This window comes from Rhynchophorus ferrugineus, unplaced genomic scaffold (genome assembly GCF_030347505.1).
Source record: "Rhynchophorus ferrugineus isolate W39M unplaced genomic scaffold, kcgeb_rfMv2 rfM4, whole genome shotgun sequence".
NCBI classification, from domain to species: Eukaryota; Metazoa; Arthropoda; class Insecta; order Coleoptera; family Curculionidae; genus Rhynchophorus; species Rhynchophorus ferrugineus.
Window position 1 is genome coordinate 53,983,481 of NW_027472583.1, and position 16,631 is coordinate 54,000,111.

A 16,631-nucleotide genomic window follows, 5' to 3' on the forward strand; every position below is an offset into this window, starting at 1 on the left:
GTATAATGAATTTCCAACATTCTTGCTACCCATTTTGTTGTTACAAATAATTACTAATTATTATTTAATAATAATTTAATTTATTACTTCTTTTAGCTATTCATTCCTAATTATTAATTATATATTGTTAAAACATATAGTCTAACCAAAGTAGCAGTAAATTCCCATCATCTCAATTTATGACGTCAAAACGTCCCAGTATTGCCGCTTTTAACGTTGACATTTTACCAAAGTAGCAGTGAATTCACATCATCTCAATTTATGACGTCAAAACGTCCCAGTGTTGCCGCTTTTAACGTTGACATTTTACCAAAGTAGCAGTGAATTCACATCATCTCAATTTATGACGTCAAAACGTCCCAGTGTTGCCGCTTTTAACGTTGACATTTTACCAAAGTAGTAGTGAATTCACATCATCTTAATTTACGACGTCAAAACGTCCCAGTGTTGCCGCTTTTAACGTTGACATTTTATCAAAGTAGCAGTAAATTCCCATCATCTCAATTTATGACGTCAAAACGTCCCAGTGTTGCCGCTTTTAACGTTGACATTTTACCAAAGTAGCAGTGAATTCACATCATCTTAATTTATGACGTCAAACGCCCAGTGTTGCCGCTTTTAACGTTGACATTTTACCAAAGTAGCAGTGAATTCACATCATCTCAATTTATGACGTCAAAACGTCCCAGTGTGGCCGCTTTTAACGTTGACATTTTACCCATCTAAGTTTATTTAACGTAATCTGTTTCTGACTGACCATTTATTCGGCCTTGGCATTTTCAAAAAGAGTAATCAAAAATATTAGCGATTTATTAGCAGCGATTTGAAATTTATCAAAATAAGCAAAATGCCAACACAACGTTTGACGGTTTATAAACTCTTATTATTCCTAGTGTTTTGAAGAATTTTGTAGACATTTGACAACCGAACGACTTTTGCAGACTGATTCGGTTACATGTTCGAACGTATCAGATTGTATTGTATCTCTTTTTAACTAGAATAGAACGAGAGGAAAATATCGTCTGATATTAAAACGAATTGACAATTTGCAATAAGCAATACATTATACATTTTGATGACGTAAGGTCACTGCTGTTTAGGATAGAATATATGTAGGTAATTTATATATTTCCCTAGTTGCCACCTATTTTTGCGCATCACGACCACCAGAAGGCCGCAGTTCTTTGTTCTCATAAATTTTAACACTCAGTATAGTTTACCCAATAAACCAGCCAATCGAGTTAGAATTTTTGTTAACAACTTTTTACAACAACTTTGCAACTTCTAAATATTATCACTAATATTTTACAATGTAACAATTTAGTACGAATTTGACAACAAGGTCGACCAATACCAACACGAATCGAATTTTTAGGCTGATTCGGTTACATGTTCCGATGCAACCGACGACAGTCTGTCTCGTCCTAACTAGGGTAAAATGAGAAGGAAAAATCCATGCTGACTCTAAAATCAATTTTACATTATTACAAACTGCATTTAGCAGTATATTCTTTTTTCTATGGTATATAGCAGTCATCTATAACGTGCTTTGGTCGTTTTATTTGAAGGATTATATATAACTATAACTCTTTTAGCAGGTTGTAATAATTGACTTGCTACTTGTAAGAATTTTTTTATATCAATGTTCAGTAAAAACCGACAAATTATTATTTTATTAGACACACAAAGCCAGATTACTAAAATTAGAGTGAAAACAATACACAAGAAGTTCACCACTTCATCCTTAAAAATGCCCTACAGTAATTACATCATATATTACTTTAATGGTTACAAATATACGCCCAAAATTATGTTTGATTTTCTTATTATATTATTTTATTTCAGCTTAAAGCTTTATCTCTCTAGGAAAAATATCATTTACTTGCCACTTATTACGAACTTTTTAGCACTACTATAAATCCAATTATATTTCTTATCCCTACGTTCTAAAACATGTTATAAATTTCTGTGTCACTGTACGGTTATAACAATTTGATTTTTATCACTATATTCTTTATTTTAACTCACTGACACCTAAACCAAACTACTCAATATGTGAAACACTATATGGCTCGTAATATAATTTACCATTGATAACTAGGAAATGCATGCAAAAACTATATGTTTTTTAGTTGATACCTGATGGATTATGTTATGCGAAATTATATTAATTATTCAGTTATTTATCCTCTATAATACTGAGTAAAAATGTATTGTATTTTGATAGGTCTAAAACTCGATTCTTGGTAAAGTAAAAATATTAATAGGCTGGTTATCAGGCAATACACGTGCTGTAAATTTCAGGCCGTTCTTTCAGCACGGTTTTTCTATTGTCTACCAGGTGATTCATTTAATTATACTGAACATACGCGACAGTTTTGATAAATGGATAGTTTCATCATGTAAGGCATAGTGTCCTGTTGATAAAACTCACGTACTCTAATATCTGGTAGTTACCATAATTATATATAGTATAAACTACTTGCTTATTATAGGCAACTAATAAATCCCTTTGTATATAACTTCATCTATGTCATTCCTTAATTATTATAACATAACCTCACTATTAATATTTTCAAAAGAGAAAAACGGAATAACTAGTACATATTTTTCTATTTTCCGTATTTTGTGAGAAAAAACATGTCTGAAGAAGTATCTGGTTCTGATATTTCTGAGAACGAACAAAATCAGGATGAGGAGACTCAAGAGGATGAAGTAGAAAGGGTAAAAACTTCTTATATATTTGTTATGTTCTTATCTTATTTTTTTTCTGCAGAAACAGATACGACAAAATTTAACGACTTTAAGCTTCGAGGAGCTAATCAAGTTAAAAGAGAAACTAGGCGCTAAAGTATATAATGAAACTGTTTATGGAGATAAAACGAAGAAAGCTAAAAATCCACCAAACTTAAAGCGTGCTAACAAAAACAGGCCTAGAGAAATAAGTTCAAAATTGAAACCAAAGCAGATCGGCAGAATACTTGGAAATACTGGTATCTAATTCACTGTGAAATGTGTTGTATTATTATTATAGATTTGTATTTCAGTAGGACCTAAACCTCCTGTAACAAAAAAATCTGCACCTAGGGACCCAAGATTTGATACATTATGTGGACAGTTTGATAAAAAGACGTTCACACAAAATTATAAATTTGTAAATAATCTGAGGAGGAAGGAGAAAGAACAATTAGAAAAAGAATATCAAGAGTGTACAGATCCAGAAAGGAAGAAAATAATTAAACTATTGAAACAAAGAATTGTAAGTGGTGAAACTATTCTAAATTGTAATCTTAATCATTTATAATTTTATAAGGAAAATCAACTACGAGAAGAAGAAAATAGGGCCAAACAAAAACAAAAAGAAGAAAATCAGAAGAATGAAATAAAAAATAAAATAAAACAAGGGGAGAAACCAGTTTATAAAAAACGATCTGTTAAAAGGTTAGAAGGTTTAGTGGAAAAATATGAAGATCTGAAAAAGACTAATAAATTACAAAAACATTTAGAAAAAAGAACAAAGAAATTAAAGACAAAAGATAGAAAGATGATGTTACGAAATAATATTGACAATTAAATAAAGTCTTTATTTCATTTATAAAGTTTAACTAAAAACATTCTAATTTTACATAGGTGTCTTATCCAGCTCTTAACATTTTTGCTTCTCGTTTTTCTTGTAACTCTTTCTTCTGTTGCTCCACAATAGTAGCCCTTTCTTTAAGAAAATCTCCATATTCCTGGGCATTTAAATCTTTTACTACTTCAATTCCACATGATCTATAAAAAAAACTATTACTTTCCTTAAATGATTTTTCATATTATATTAACCTTGCAATACCAACTATCATTTTACATATATCCTCTAATGATAAAGTTTGTAAATAGGGGTCCTCCCCTTTAATTTTAGCTATTTCATATATATGCTTTAATGTGAGCTTCCCAGCAATTTCTAAAATATATCAGCGTTACTTCCTACTATATTTTGAAATTAGGTATATGTACCTTTTCCTGGATCCATAGCAGCACGCTGAATACCAGCAGCCTGTTTCAAGAAATAGACTACTGGAGGTTTATTTATCGATAAACTGAAGGTTCTATCATCATTTACCAACACTTTAGTGGGAAGAGGGATGCCATCTTTTATATCTTTTGTTTTTTCATTAAATTCTTTACAAAAGGCAGCAATATTCACGCCCCTCTACAATTTACAATAAATGAAATATAGAGTGATTCTAACAATGTACCGACATACTTGTCCAAGCATTGGACCTAATGGTGGACCCGCCATTGCGAGACCGGCAGGAATATTTGTTTTTAATAACCCATGGACAACTTTATCTGCAGTTTTTTTAGCCGACTTTAATCTAGCTGCAGCTTTAGACATTCTTTATGTATTCTTATAGTAATAACTTTATTATAAAGTTAATTATAAATCCACTAAAGTAGGTTATGTAGTGAAGTCTTCTTTCTACGAAATTCACTAATTTTGATTTTTCCTTAATATAATTTAACTGTAAATAAACATCTAAATCTTAAATATATATAAACTAAATCTTATCGCTTAATTTTAATTTTTCACTGTTCATTTAAATATAAAAATGTTGAAATAATATTGAATTCATCATATAATTTTCTTCTTTTAGATATTATAGTTAACAATTTTTGAATAACGTACGTCAAACTTTTGCGGTATATTTCAAAGAAAAAGTATAGTTTGAACTTCAAACGATATGCATATCTGATGATTTCACTTTATATATCATTATTTTCATCTATTATCTTGGTTCAGAACCGACACCGTGAAAGTTCTAAACCATTCGATCCTGATATAACAAAAACTAAATCCTTGATGTGTTACCAATGTAATTCCTCGAATGATGACCAGTTCCCCGTGTGTGAATCGCAAATTCTTCGTTATTGGAAATCAGAGGAAAAAACTGATCTAGTATATATCTGTCCCCCAAGTAGAAATTCATTTTGCTTTTTGGAAATAACCGAAAATGTAAGAAGACTTACTAAGAGGGGTTGTTTTAAAGATTCTGATAGCAATAATATCAACATTAAGAAAGGGTGTGTGAAAGTGGGAGTAAGTAAAATATTATGCTTTTGTAATAGTAACAAGTGTAATGGTAGCAACACTGATACCCCTCCAAATGTGATGTTCTATTTGCTGTTTGTTGTATGGCAATATACATATTTAAATAAAAACTATGTTTAAAACTATTTCTTTTTATTATATTAATTTAAATTAAAACATTAACAAGCTATATTTGTCTAACAAAGCATATATTTTCTTGTATTTTGTAATTGCAAATATTCAGACAAATAATTTAGTTTAAAATATCAAGTTAAATTAATTAAATGCTACAAATGCAGGAGAGTTCTTTATTATTTTCAGGTCTATTGTCCTCTTTATATTTGGGCATCTGCATGAATTTTTCTATTAGATAATCACGCAGAAACACAGGGCTGTATTTGAAGAAGAAATGGTATATTTTATATCTCCAAGGTTCATTTTTATACACAGGATGTGGTGGATTATCAAGCAAGGCACCATCAAAACATTCATATAAACTCTTGTCCTGTAGTTTATGCACATCTTTAGGTGGAGTTATATATGATAAATAGATGTTGTATCTTTTAAAATAGTCACTGTAAAATTTATGTTGTTCTTTGGTAAAATTATCATGCATTTCCTGGACATTCTGAATTTGAGTGCCCATTATATTACTTTCTCCAACGAATGAACCTTTAAAAAAATATTATTATACTGTAAAAACATTGTAGCTCTGAAATATCTTACCTGGTATGATAGTAGTCACCTGAACTCCATATTTTGCCATTTCTACCCTTAATCCATCACTCCATGAACTCAGTGCAGCTTTAGTAGCCCCATAAACAGAAATTCCAGGCAAATTTGCCAATGCACAGTGGCTGGATATAGTAATGATCCTACCTTTATGTTGACGGATCAAAGGACAAAAGGCATTTGTAACTCTAAAGGTACCAAGTAAATTAACATTGATCTGATGTTGTATAAGTCTTGGAGTTTGCCATTCAAATTCCCCGAAAACCATCACACCAGCATTATTTACAAAAGCATGAAGACCTACATATAAAAAATATGATTTACAAATATCCAATTTATTTTTTCTCTCTCACTATAGTCTGGATTTTTATTGAAATAATGTTCCATTGACTGGAGAGCAGATTGAATACTTTTAATGTCCGTAACATCTAATTGAATTTGAATTATATAACCTCCATATAACCTTTTAATTTCCTTAGCTCCTTTTGAGTCAAGATTTAAGAAAGCTGCTATTACAGTAAAACCAGAATCAGCTGCATATTGAGCCAAAGAGAATCCTAAGCCTTTAAAGCAAAAAAATATCTTTCACCATCTGAACCAAATTTTTGTGACTAGACGCACCTGAATCACATCCTGTTATAATGATCACTTTTTTTTTGTTAATTGAAACACGTTCTCTTTCTCTAGAAAATACAAAAATTAAGCTAGCTGTTGTTAAGCCCACCACTGTAAGATTCTTGATAGTTTGATGTGATTTAAACCCATGTTGAATAAGAACAACCATTCCCAACACTCCTGCACCAATAGCTGTATATAATTCATTGCATATCTCAAAACAGACACGTACAGATTTTGATAGAGCACCCATTTTGAATAGTATTATTTTTTTGTAAATTATATTTCAATCATTCTAATGGTGAATAGGATATTTGTATTTACTGTTGGTTTCTGTAAGATAAGTTTTGAATGGAAAATGGAATTATCACTAGAATTTATAATTTTACTAGTCATGTCAGTATGACATGTTAATCCTGTATTAAACACAAATTATTTTGATTTAATCCCAATAAGATTCTTCTCCGGCTCTTAAAAACAAACAAGAAACTTACTGTCAATTCTTCTTTTCCCAAAAGTAAACTAATTTTAAAATATTTTAAATTAGGCAGTGTACACAATTAAAAATTACATACTTCATATTAATTAATAAATTAGCATTTATATAATTGATTTTTTTAATAGTTTATTTATCTTTCGATAATTCAAATTTGATTATCGAGATTATTAGAGTGCTTGTCAGATCAATGACACTTCTAAAGAAGAGTGTTAAACAGTGTCGAGACTGAAGTGAAAGTTCAAGAGAAAGTTTCAGAATTCCCAATGAAATTACATAAAAACAGTTGCGATCCAAATAGCTAGTTATTTTTTATATAATCTACTAACCAGTTGTCTCGGTCATAGTTATTTTCATTGATCATTGGTGTCGGTCATCAATTCGAAACTCTGTACGGGAAATCGCAAAGTGTAGTGAAGTGGATTAAAATTAAGGACTAAAAATTAAATTCATCGAAAATGTCTAGGATGTTTCATCGTTATGGTGAATTTTGCGCTACGCACCCCTGGGAGGTTATTGTAGCTGTTATCACCCTTACAACATGTTTCTTAACATTGGATAAACAAGTTTCCGACTCTAAAAAACCAATTCCCTGTGTAGGATGTCTGGAAGAACAATTTCATGCAGCAGACATGGTGGTTATGACGGTTATTCGATGTCTGGCCATACTGTATAGTTATCATCAGTTTAGAAATCTCCAAAAAATAGGCTCAAAGTATATTCTAGGAATAGCAGGACTATTTGTGGTGTTTTCAAGTTGTGTTTTTACCTCAACACTACTGAACTTTCTCAATATAGATTTGGTTGATTTAAAAGATGCATTGTTTTTTTTCTTACTATTGATAGACTTACCAAAGGCAGCAATACTAGCTCAATTTGCTTTGACTGCTTCAAACAGGAATGAAATCAGCACACAAATTGCCAGAGGAGTATCCATATTGGGCCCCTCTTTTACCTTAGACACTATAGTAGAGACGCTGGTAATGGGAGTTGGAACACTATCTGGAGTAGAAAGACTTGAGATGTTGTCATGTTTTGCATGTTTATCAGCAATAGTAAACTATTTAATCTTTATGACTTTTTACCCGGCTTGTTTGAGCTTAATGCTGGAACTGGCCAGGATATCAAACTTCTATGGCGATAAACGACAAATGATACAAAAGAAACTATTAGAGGAGAATGAGAAAGAAAATCCTGCTATACAAAGAGTTAAACTGATCATGTCAGTTGGGCTTTTAGTAGTGCATGTACAGAGCCGCTGGACAATCAATGATGAATTTAAAGCCTCACTTAACGACTTAAAAGAACCAGTAAATTGCTCCGACGATACTACTTTGTACGGCTATGTCATGAGGCAATTTGCGCTAAGCGCAGATCATATAGTGATTTTAGTCTTGTTGCTTAGTTTAATGGTGAAGTTTGTCTTTTTCGAATCCAAGGAGCATTTGAAAGAACAGTTCGAGCAAGATGCTCTGTTGCAGATCAAAAAAGACATTCAGAAAACACGTCATACGCGCACTACATCAATCAATGCTGAGGCACAAACAGACGGGATACCTGAAGAATTCAGACATGTCGAATACGACGACACTGTGAATGACAAAGATACGGATGTCTCAAGGAGTTTGCAGCAGTGTCTGGAAATTTACCGTATGCAAGATGGTGCCAACGAATTGTCAGATAAAGAGATCATGATGCTAGTTGATACCAAACACATTCCCGCCTATAACTTAGAAAAGGCTGTTCAAAATCCAGAACGAGGTGTAAAAATACGCAGGAAAATAATCGCTGGTCAAATGAAACGCACCAGCGCCTTTTTGAACCTGCCTTACAAGCACTATGATTACAGTAAAGTTATGGGGGCGTGTTGTGAGAATGTCATAGGCTATGTTCCAATTCCACTTGGATTTGCTGGACCGCTTTTGCTAGATGACAAAGTTTATTATATACCTATGGCTACTACTGAGGGATGTTTGGTGGCCAGTACCAACAGAGGTAAGAAATTTGCAATATATTATATGCAATATATATAAGTAATATCAATATTGCGTACTCCTGTCTCATAACGGTATATTATTACATTTTTCGTAATATAGAATGATGTCACACTACTTAGGTCAAAGAAAAAACGATTTCTATTTGTTTCAATTTACGTAATTGACTATTCTACATAACTTTTCTTAATTTTAATTTTTATTAATTTTCCTACATAATTTTTCAATAACGTCTTTTTACATCTTTATATATCACAACATTAATAATTAAATAATGGAAATATAATGTTTAATATTTCGTTCCTCCTGACTGATCTAAACAAATTTATCATATTTAAGTTAGAGCGGTCCAGTTTTCATCAGCACTTAAACACGCCCTAAAAAAGTTGACAAGTTTCGTGTAGTAATTGACCAAATCAACCGCGATAGTGCGCCAAGCATCAATTTTAAAGGCTTATTAAGAATAATTGAATGGTTTTTATAATGTTTAAGAAATATATTTAGTTTTTTTGAAAAGGTATCGAAAAAATATCGATCTATCGATATTTTTTCGGTATCCCTACTATGGATGTAGGTTTATGTGGAATAATGCTAATTCTAAAATAAAGCGTAAAGCAAATTTAATAAGTTGTATGCGATGAAGTTTCAAATATACCAGGAAAAGTATTGATATCGAAAATGCTATTTTGATTGGATTGATTAAATATTATTCTTAGGTTTATTCCTCGATAGTTTTTAGGACGTTTATTATATTTTTTCAACATTGAAATAATTGTTGCTTTCTACCATGCTGATGCAATGATTCTATCCGATCGGCATACACAACATGAAATCGTCGAAAAAATGTTGTCACTTCGTCCGCTGTAGTGACCAAACATTATTTTTATTGTCCTTTAGTAGATTTCGTGGTATCACTTCTAAATGACTGATATAGGGAGGATGTTTAAAAAAAATATATATATTTCTTAAGCATTATAAAAAATATTATTACCTTTAGAATTGTAATTTCATTTTAAAGGATTGGTTGTTTTGGTACTTAATTTTAAGAGTTTGTTAAAATATCACAACTTTTTAAAATATTTAGAAAATATCAATAGTTTTTTTAAAAATTTCATTATATCTATAGTGCAAGATCACTTTTATTTTCTCGTAAATGTGAGCGGATATCTTGTCGATAAAATCATTTATGTGTATGTATGATTTATAACAATATTTACTATAGATAGATGATTAAAAATACATTCATTTTAAAACTAAAAGTGGTATTACTAAGATTTTACCAGAATTAAAAACACAAAATTTTAAAATTCGCGATGTTTAGTTAAGCACCAATCAGAAACAATAGGCAATATTGGTGCATTAAAATGTTTGAACTTTTTAGAGCGCTTCGATTTTATTTGGATTATTTCTTTTATATTTCACAGTTAATAAATCGGTTGTGTGCTAGCAACGGAAATAAACGATAAAAGAAAAAAAATGCAGAATCGGTACGTCGACGGTGACTGTAACTGAAATAATACTTTTAAAAAGAATACTAGAGCTTTTATAGAATTGAAGTGAATAAGTATTCCAGTTACACTAACCATGAAATGTGGTAGAATATTGAAGAACATCAAGTAAAAATGCTAACCTGGCTAAATGTAAATATACCATATACCAAATTAATAGCCTAATAGCCCTACAATTGCAACACTTCATCAAGTACTTTACAAAATTTGTGATAAGGTATTCTTTAACATATTGAGTTCTCGTATGAATTCTTGAACTAGATCTCTGCTTAATTTCTTTTACTTTGCTCGACACCAGTGACTACATTTGAGTTCATATTATTAAAAACACATTATATTAAATATTATTTGGTAAATGGAGAAAGAACAAAATTATTAGGGACTCATAAATAGAATAAGGAAAACAAATGAAGCCTGTGTGCGTTATTAACAGTGTTAGTTACACTTTAGAGACAATTAAAATAGTATATTAATATATAGTTTAATTAATACTAAAATGATCTTCAGAATAATATAACCGATCTTCAAAATATACCGTCTGGTTAGCACCTTGTAAATTTTAACCACACTTCTTTAACTTTTTTCTATTTTGGAACGAAAATATACAACTTGTTCGAAGTTATTACCAATGTATAATTACACCTACTTAAAATTACACTATTTCAAATGTCAATTTTTTTTTCAAATCAATGTTTTTACAGAAATAACCTTGATTCAGGGTATAGCTATCTAGTCCATTACATTAAAAATAGAGATGAATAATACATTTCTTTTGTATAATATGTTAATCGACATATCCAGACAGACACGATCTTGATTTCCTGTATCATCCATAAAATAGGCTAGATAACATTAAGTGTTTTTTTTTAATTTTGACCTATTAGACATCATTATAACTAAAAAAAGAAATCATATCACCACACGCGCTTACTTGTCATCTTGGAGAGCTGTTAGCTAATTCTTGCTTGCTTAATGATTTGCATGTTGCATTATAATTATATGTTCTTAATACGTATTATCAATTAATCTCACTATGAAACACAAGTGAGATAATTTTTTATTGTTAAGTACAATAATTGCTTCCAATTTCTTGTCTTTGTAAAAGGTCCATGGTTCTACATTTATTTCAAATCAATTAGAAAATATAATGACTCTTGATTATATAATTTTCAGATTGTCGGATAATATGCCAAGACCTTTAACAATTAGCGTAATCTGAAAGGTAATTGTTTTTTTAAGTGCCTGGTAAAAATTAATTTGGGTCACACGTGTGATTCAGAGTGGTTATTTAAACAAAAACAAAGCGAAATATCAAATCCCACGTTTATTTATGAAATCTTTAGACGTCCTACAAATCAAAGTATACTTTATATTCTCAACTAAGTAGCTTGTATAAAGTCGAGAGAGCCTTTAGTATGTGCTTTAAGCAACCTTTCTCGTTATGACATGTTCAAATATATCTGAAATTAAGAAAATATACATAAAACATCGTATTTTATGTAAAATAAAACACATTTACATCACAGTAAAATCCTACTTTTACTACACTATTTAACTTAGTATCTATTGTGGGGGTTTTGAGTCCAACCCCCTCCGCAAACCCTATGTCTTCTTCCAAGAATAGTACATTTCCAAGGGTTTGTTCTCTTTCCAGTATTTGTCATTCACTTGTCCCAGGGTTTGATTTCCATTTAGTTGAGCATACTGTCCACTGGATGGAGATATATAAATACAAAAACTCAAATGGCTATGGCTAGCTGAAAGTTGAGAATCCAAATCAAGTGTGAGTCTCATTGCCAAGTACTTATGTAAATGATCAACGGTAGCATTGGCAGTGGTTTTAATGTATCTTATAGAGTTCTCTTGTAAGGCTTTCATGAGAGGATTGTCACCAGACATTTCTGTAGGGTGAGGTTTGAAAACCAATTCAATTTCATTTAGAGTCTGAGGTTCAGATGGTCCCTCTCCATCTGTATCTGTTTGTTCGGTTTGGGCGGTTGAATCACTCTCTTCACTTCTCTCTGAAGTCATGGCACTTTTTGGTCTCCTTTTTATGGAACTAACACTTGAAGATACTGGGCTTGGTGGTTGCGAAGGGGTACTGCGACCAGAAGGTGCAGGACTTCCAGGATTGGTACTTCTTCCAGCATTCTGGTTGATATTGTTTGGAGTTGTACTATTATTAGTATTTCCTTGGTTTACAGGTGGACTCTCGCCAATCCCAACGGATGGCAAAGGATTTTCTCCTTGTTGATTTTCACTGGTAACTGTTTCATTGGGCTTTCGTCCCCGTGGGGCTCTATTTTGTGATTGCAGTTTTATTCCTTCATTTATAGACTGTACAAATGCTTCTCTTGAATGCACTTTGTTTAATTTAGCCAGGACTTTTTCTTGATGAGCTTCATACTCATCTCGGCTGGGATATATTTTAGAAATAAGCAGATCAAAGTTTGGATCGGGTCTAAGAGACCTTTTTGATACCAGTTTTTTACGGCAAGTTGGGCATTCCTTGTTACCAGATCGAAGGGCTGTTATAATACATTCCGAACAGAATCGATGCAGGCATTCCTTTGTGGTCATTGTCTTCTTTAACATATCGAGGCATATAGGACACATCAATTCACTATGTAAACTCCGAGGGGAAACAGCTATTTCGGTATTGTCGGTGATTACTTCTTGTGGCGTACGGTGGAGCTCGTACAAGGACAATTCCCACGTCTTGTTTAGACCGATTTGTTCGGCCATCGTCATATTGAAAGTGCACCTTTAACCCGTACTATAAAAAGTTGTTTTTAAAACGGCTAACTTAAAAAACACACCACAATAGACACATAGCATCGGCAGCCATGTTTGCTTCCTGTCAACTTCTTCTTCTTTTCGCGAAAAAGCGATCCTAGTCTGTTAAACCAAGGTCAATTTCATATTTCAATTAATATTTGAAATATATATTAAAACATAGGAATTAAGTACAATTTTCATCAGTAAATAAAAAGTTAAAGTAATATTTATTTACTCACTGATTTCCTTACGTTTCTATAAGATAATATAGTAGTAATAATAAGATAAAACAATTTATTTAGCAACACAATTGGAATTTTAATTTTTTTATGTCAATTTTGAAATAATTTTAAATATATAATTCTATTAACGAAAATTCTACCGCATGCATGAAACTAATAATTAAACTATTTATTTTTAATATAAAATCACTATTTGATTTTAATAGATTTTCACCTCAAAAGACCACCAATATTTAATGATTTTTTATATATATTGAAGGATGTAGAGCTTTGGAAAAGACCGGTGTCAAGTCGCGAATTGTTGCTGATGGCATGACTCGTGGACCTGTGGTACGTTTCGGCTCAATCACCAGAGTCAGTGAAGCTGTGCAATGGTTGGGGAAGCCAGAAAATTTCGAAAGTGTTAAGAGCGGTTTTGATTCAACGAGCCGTTTTGCAAAACTATTGAAATTGAGCACACATATAGCTGGCCGATATCTATTTATAAGATTCGTAGCCCAGACTGGAGATGCTATGGGCATGAATATGATATCTAAAGGTAAGTTAATGTAGATGAACAAGATGTAAATATCTTTTTTTTTTGTTTTTTCTTTCTAGGTACTGAACAGGGTTTGAATGTTCTACAAAGCCAGTTTCCAGACATGGAAATAATCAGTTTAAGTGGTAATGTTTGCACAGACAAAAAACCAGCAGCTATTAATTGGATTGAAGGTAAACTATCGTTTACTTAGTTTCTTAATTTGCTCAATAGAAAAGCAGTAATATGATTTATATAAATATTGGTGAAAACAATTTTTTTATAGGTCGCGGCAAATCAGTAGTTTGTGAAGCAGTTGTACCCGCTAATATCGTACAGACAGTTCTAAAAACAAATACTCATTCATTAATTGACCTTAACATGTCAAAGAACATGGTTGGCTCAGCTTTGGCCGGTAGTGTAGGTAAGTAGTGAATTATTTAGTAAGTTTTGTGTTTGTTCAGAGATGGTGCTGTTAGGTCCTTAATGTAGCGAATGAGATATTCTATTAGGAAACAAACATCACTTATTGGTGAAATTATATGAGGAACAGATACAGTGTCTAGTTTTACTTGTTTATGTATTAATATAAACTATCACATAGTCAATGGAAACATGCAGAGGTCAGAAATTTAAAGTTAAGATTACAATATCTCAGAAAGAGGAGATATTCTTGTCTTTTATATCTTGATGTTTCAAGGCTTCATAAGGGATTTCCTAAAGTTCATCATTATTTACTTTTAAAAAAGCGCCTCTGCGTTGAAGCAGAGATTCTGGGTTACGATTGGGACTGTCGTAGTTTGTGGACGGGTAGGGATTTTATTAAGTGTTATCGTGTGCTAAGGTTCCTATGGAGAACCTCACACTGAGCATGTTCGAGGTGTGTGTTGACGTTCCATAAACCATGGGGCTCTGAGTAACGCACGGACTTTTTTGGATTGGAACACTTGGAATAATTCAAGTTGTCTCTCCGAGACATACCTGTACCACACCTGTGCTCCATTGAGGCAGATTGGATGTCACAACATTTCAAATTGAAAGAAAGATAAGAAATCTGTAATTTTTTATATTCGGCTCTCTAGCGATTTATACGCGCAAAGCAGGTTACGTGTGTGCTCATTTATGTTCCCATTCTATGTTTTATCGAAATAGGTACCGTCGGCGATAGTACAATCCTCCCCCCGCAATTAAGGTGGTTGGAATATTTGTATGTTTTGTGGTGAACACTGAATAATTGAATATAATACTAAGAACTGTTATTCTTTTCAATAATAATAATCAGTACCTAGATTTCCTTTGACCATAAATCGTTGATTATATTAATTCCTGGCATTTTCAAAAATATGTATCAAGATGCATGCAAGCACCTAATAAAATATTGTTCATCTATTCTAATAGAACAACAAAACTTATCGAATGTTTTAGGTGAGGTTTTGCAAGAAAGACATGAAATTACAAAAATATTTACTGTTTTTAGGCGGTTTTAATGCTCACGCTGCCAACATAGTCACCGCAATATTCATAGCGACGGGACAGGACGCCGCGCAAAACGTTACCAGTAGCAATTGTATGACTATTATGGAGCCTCATGGCGAAAACGGCGACGACTTGTTGATATCATGCACGATGCCCAGCGTAGAAATAGGTACCGTCGGCGGTGGTACAATCCTCCCCGCGCAATCAAGCTGCTTAGAGATGTTAGGAGTTAAAGGAGCGCACTCCGAAGTGCCTGGAGACAACGCCAAGCAGCTGGCGAGAATAGTCTGCGCGTCCGTTTTAGCAGGAGAATTGTCACTCATGGCCGCACTAGCAAGTGGTCATTTAGTAAAAAGTCACCTCAAGTAAGAAATCAATCATTTAGACGGCCGTTAAAATAATGATTGCTATATTTATTTTCAGATTTAATAGAGTGGGCGGTACCACAACAAAAATCGGAGATAGAAGCATGTCCTGTCAAACTTAAGACCAGAAAGGACCTTACCACCACTCACCCTTCGGTTCTAATTTATTACCAGTGTGAACATAGCTTTAACTGTCTACAGGGTGTCTGTTAATGGATCTGATATTAAAAGATTTTGTGAGCAAGTGTTTGCTATATCAATACTTTTTATCATTCTACTTATTTTAAATCAGTGCAATCCTACTTTTATAAACTATAAATTTGCATCTTTATCAACTCTAATTTAATTTTAACTAATTTCATAATTATTTATATATTTAGTGGTTTAGTTGAATTGAGTAAAATTAATTTTTTCATTTACCTAATAGAAAGCCAGCCTAATAATCTAGTAGACTTATTTTAGATTTATTTAGAGCGTCACTGTGGTATTTTATTAAAATGTAATAAGCGAATTTACCAGACCAAGTTACGAAATTGGTTCTTCCGTTTTATACTCAGAATGTCTTATTCTCAAAACAAAAACATTATGCACATACTGCATGAATTTTAAAATTACCCAGTTAGTTTATCCTAGGTCTTTTTGTACATAAAGATATTATAGAAACATAAAGAATTATTTATGAACATAAAAAAATAATATGCTCAAAATAACATGAACTTTATTTATTTATCCTGTTTATGATAGAGGTATACTAACATCTTTTATATGTATATATAATAAACGTTGTCCCTTTTAGCTTGATCTGTTTTTATTTCAATCCTGTAGATATCAATC

At 32.1% G+C, this 16,631-nt stretch overlaps 5 protein-coding genes across 7 annotated transcripts; 2 read left to right on the top strand and 3 right to left on the bottom strand.

Annotated features, from left to right (window-relative positions):
• The first annotated feature begins 2,537 nt into the window (after positions 1 to 2,537).
• Positions 2,538 to 5,217, top strand: LOC143196273 (ribosomal RNA processing protein 36 homolog). 2 transcript variants are annotated; one of them, XM_076403947.1, is made up of 4 exons: positions 2,538 to 2,724; positions 2,777 to 2,993; positions 3,051 to 3,259; positions 3,314 to 3,591. In XM_076403947.1, the coding sequence occupies exons 1-4, from the start codon at positions 2,641 to 2,643 to the stop codon at positions 3,572 to 3,574; spliced, it is 771 nt and encodes a 256-aa protein (XP_076260062.1). In that variant the 5' UTR covers positions 2,538 to 2,640; the 3' UTR covers positions 3,575 to 3,591. The 2 variants fall into 2 exon arrangements, with proteins under 2 accessions (XP_076260062.1, XP_076260061.1); XM_076403946.1 differs by having other exon boundaries at positions 2,542 to 2,724; positions 3,048 to 3,259; positions 3,314 to 5,217.
• Positions 3,564 to 4,392, bottom strand: mRpL11 (mitochondrial ribosomal protein L11). The gene is made up of 4 exons (XM_076403948.1): positions 4,250 to 4,392; positions 4,000 to 4,195; positions 3,826 to 3,946; positions 3,564 to 3,774 (listed from the first exon to the last, which is right to left on the bottom strand). Exons 1-4 carry the CDS (start codon positions 4,379 to 4,381, stop codon positions 3,636 to 3,638), a joined length of 588 nt encoding a protein of 195 aa, XP_076260063.1. The 5' UTR covers positions 4,382 to 4,392; the 3' UTR covers positions 3,564 to 3,635.
• sro (SDR family oxidoreductase shroud) lies at positions 5,211 to 6,931 on the bottom strand. Of its 2 annotated transcripts, XM_076403942.1 has the most exons (5): positions 6,811 to 6,931; positions 6,428 to 6,754; positions 6,160 to 6,369; positions 5,801 to 6,106; positions 5,211 to 5,746 (listed from the first exon to the last, which is right to left on the bottom strand). In XM_076403942.1, exons 2-5 carry the CDS (start codon positions 6,672 to 6,674, stop codon positions 5,355 to 5,357), a joined length of 1,155 nt encoding a protein of 384 aa, XP_076260057.1. In that variant the 5' UTR covers positions 6,675 to 6,754; positions 6,811 to 6,931; the 3' UTR covers positions 5,211 to 5,354. The 2 variants fall into 2 exon arrangements, with proteins under 2 accessions (XP_076260057.1, XP_076260059.1); XM_076403944.1 differs by having other exon boundaries at positions 6,428 to 6,913.
• Positions 6,932 to 6,999: 68 nt separating this feature from the next.
• LOC143196269 (3-hydroxy-3-methylglutaryl-coenzyme A reductase) lies at positions 7,000 to 16,592 on the top strand. Its single transcript, XM_076403940.1, has 6 exons — positions 7,000 to 8,912; positions 13,699 to 13,977; positions 14,037 to 14,150; positions 14,243 to 14,380; positions 15,434 to 15,797; positions 15,856 to 16,592. The coding sequence occupies exons 1-6, from the start codon at positions 7,376 to 7,378 to the stop codon at positions 15,917 to 15,919; spliced, it is 2,496 nt and encodes an 831-aa protein (XP_076260055.1). The 5' UTR covers positions 7,000 to 7,375; the 3' UTR covers positions 15,920 to 16,592.
• Positions 11,729 to 13,292, bottom strand: Sce (E3 ubiquitin-protein ligase Sce). The gene is made up of 2 exons (XM_076403945.1): positions 11,939 to 13,292; positions 11,729 to 11,879 (listed from the first exon to the last, which is right to left on the bottom strand). The coding sequence occupies exon 1, from the start codon at positions 13,168 to 13,170 to the stop codon at positions 12,022 to 12,024; it is 1,149 nt and encodes a 382-aa protein (XP_076260060.1). The 5' UTR covers positions 13,171 to 13,292; the 3' UTR covers positions 11,729 to 11,879; positions 11,939 to 12,021.
• Positions 16,593 to 16,631: the final 39 nt, after the last annotated feature.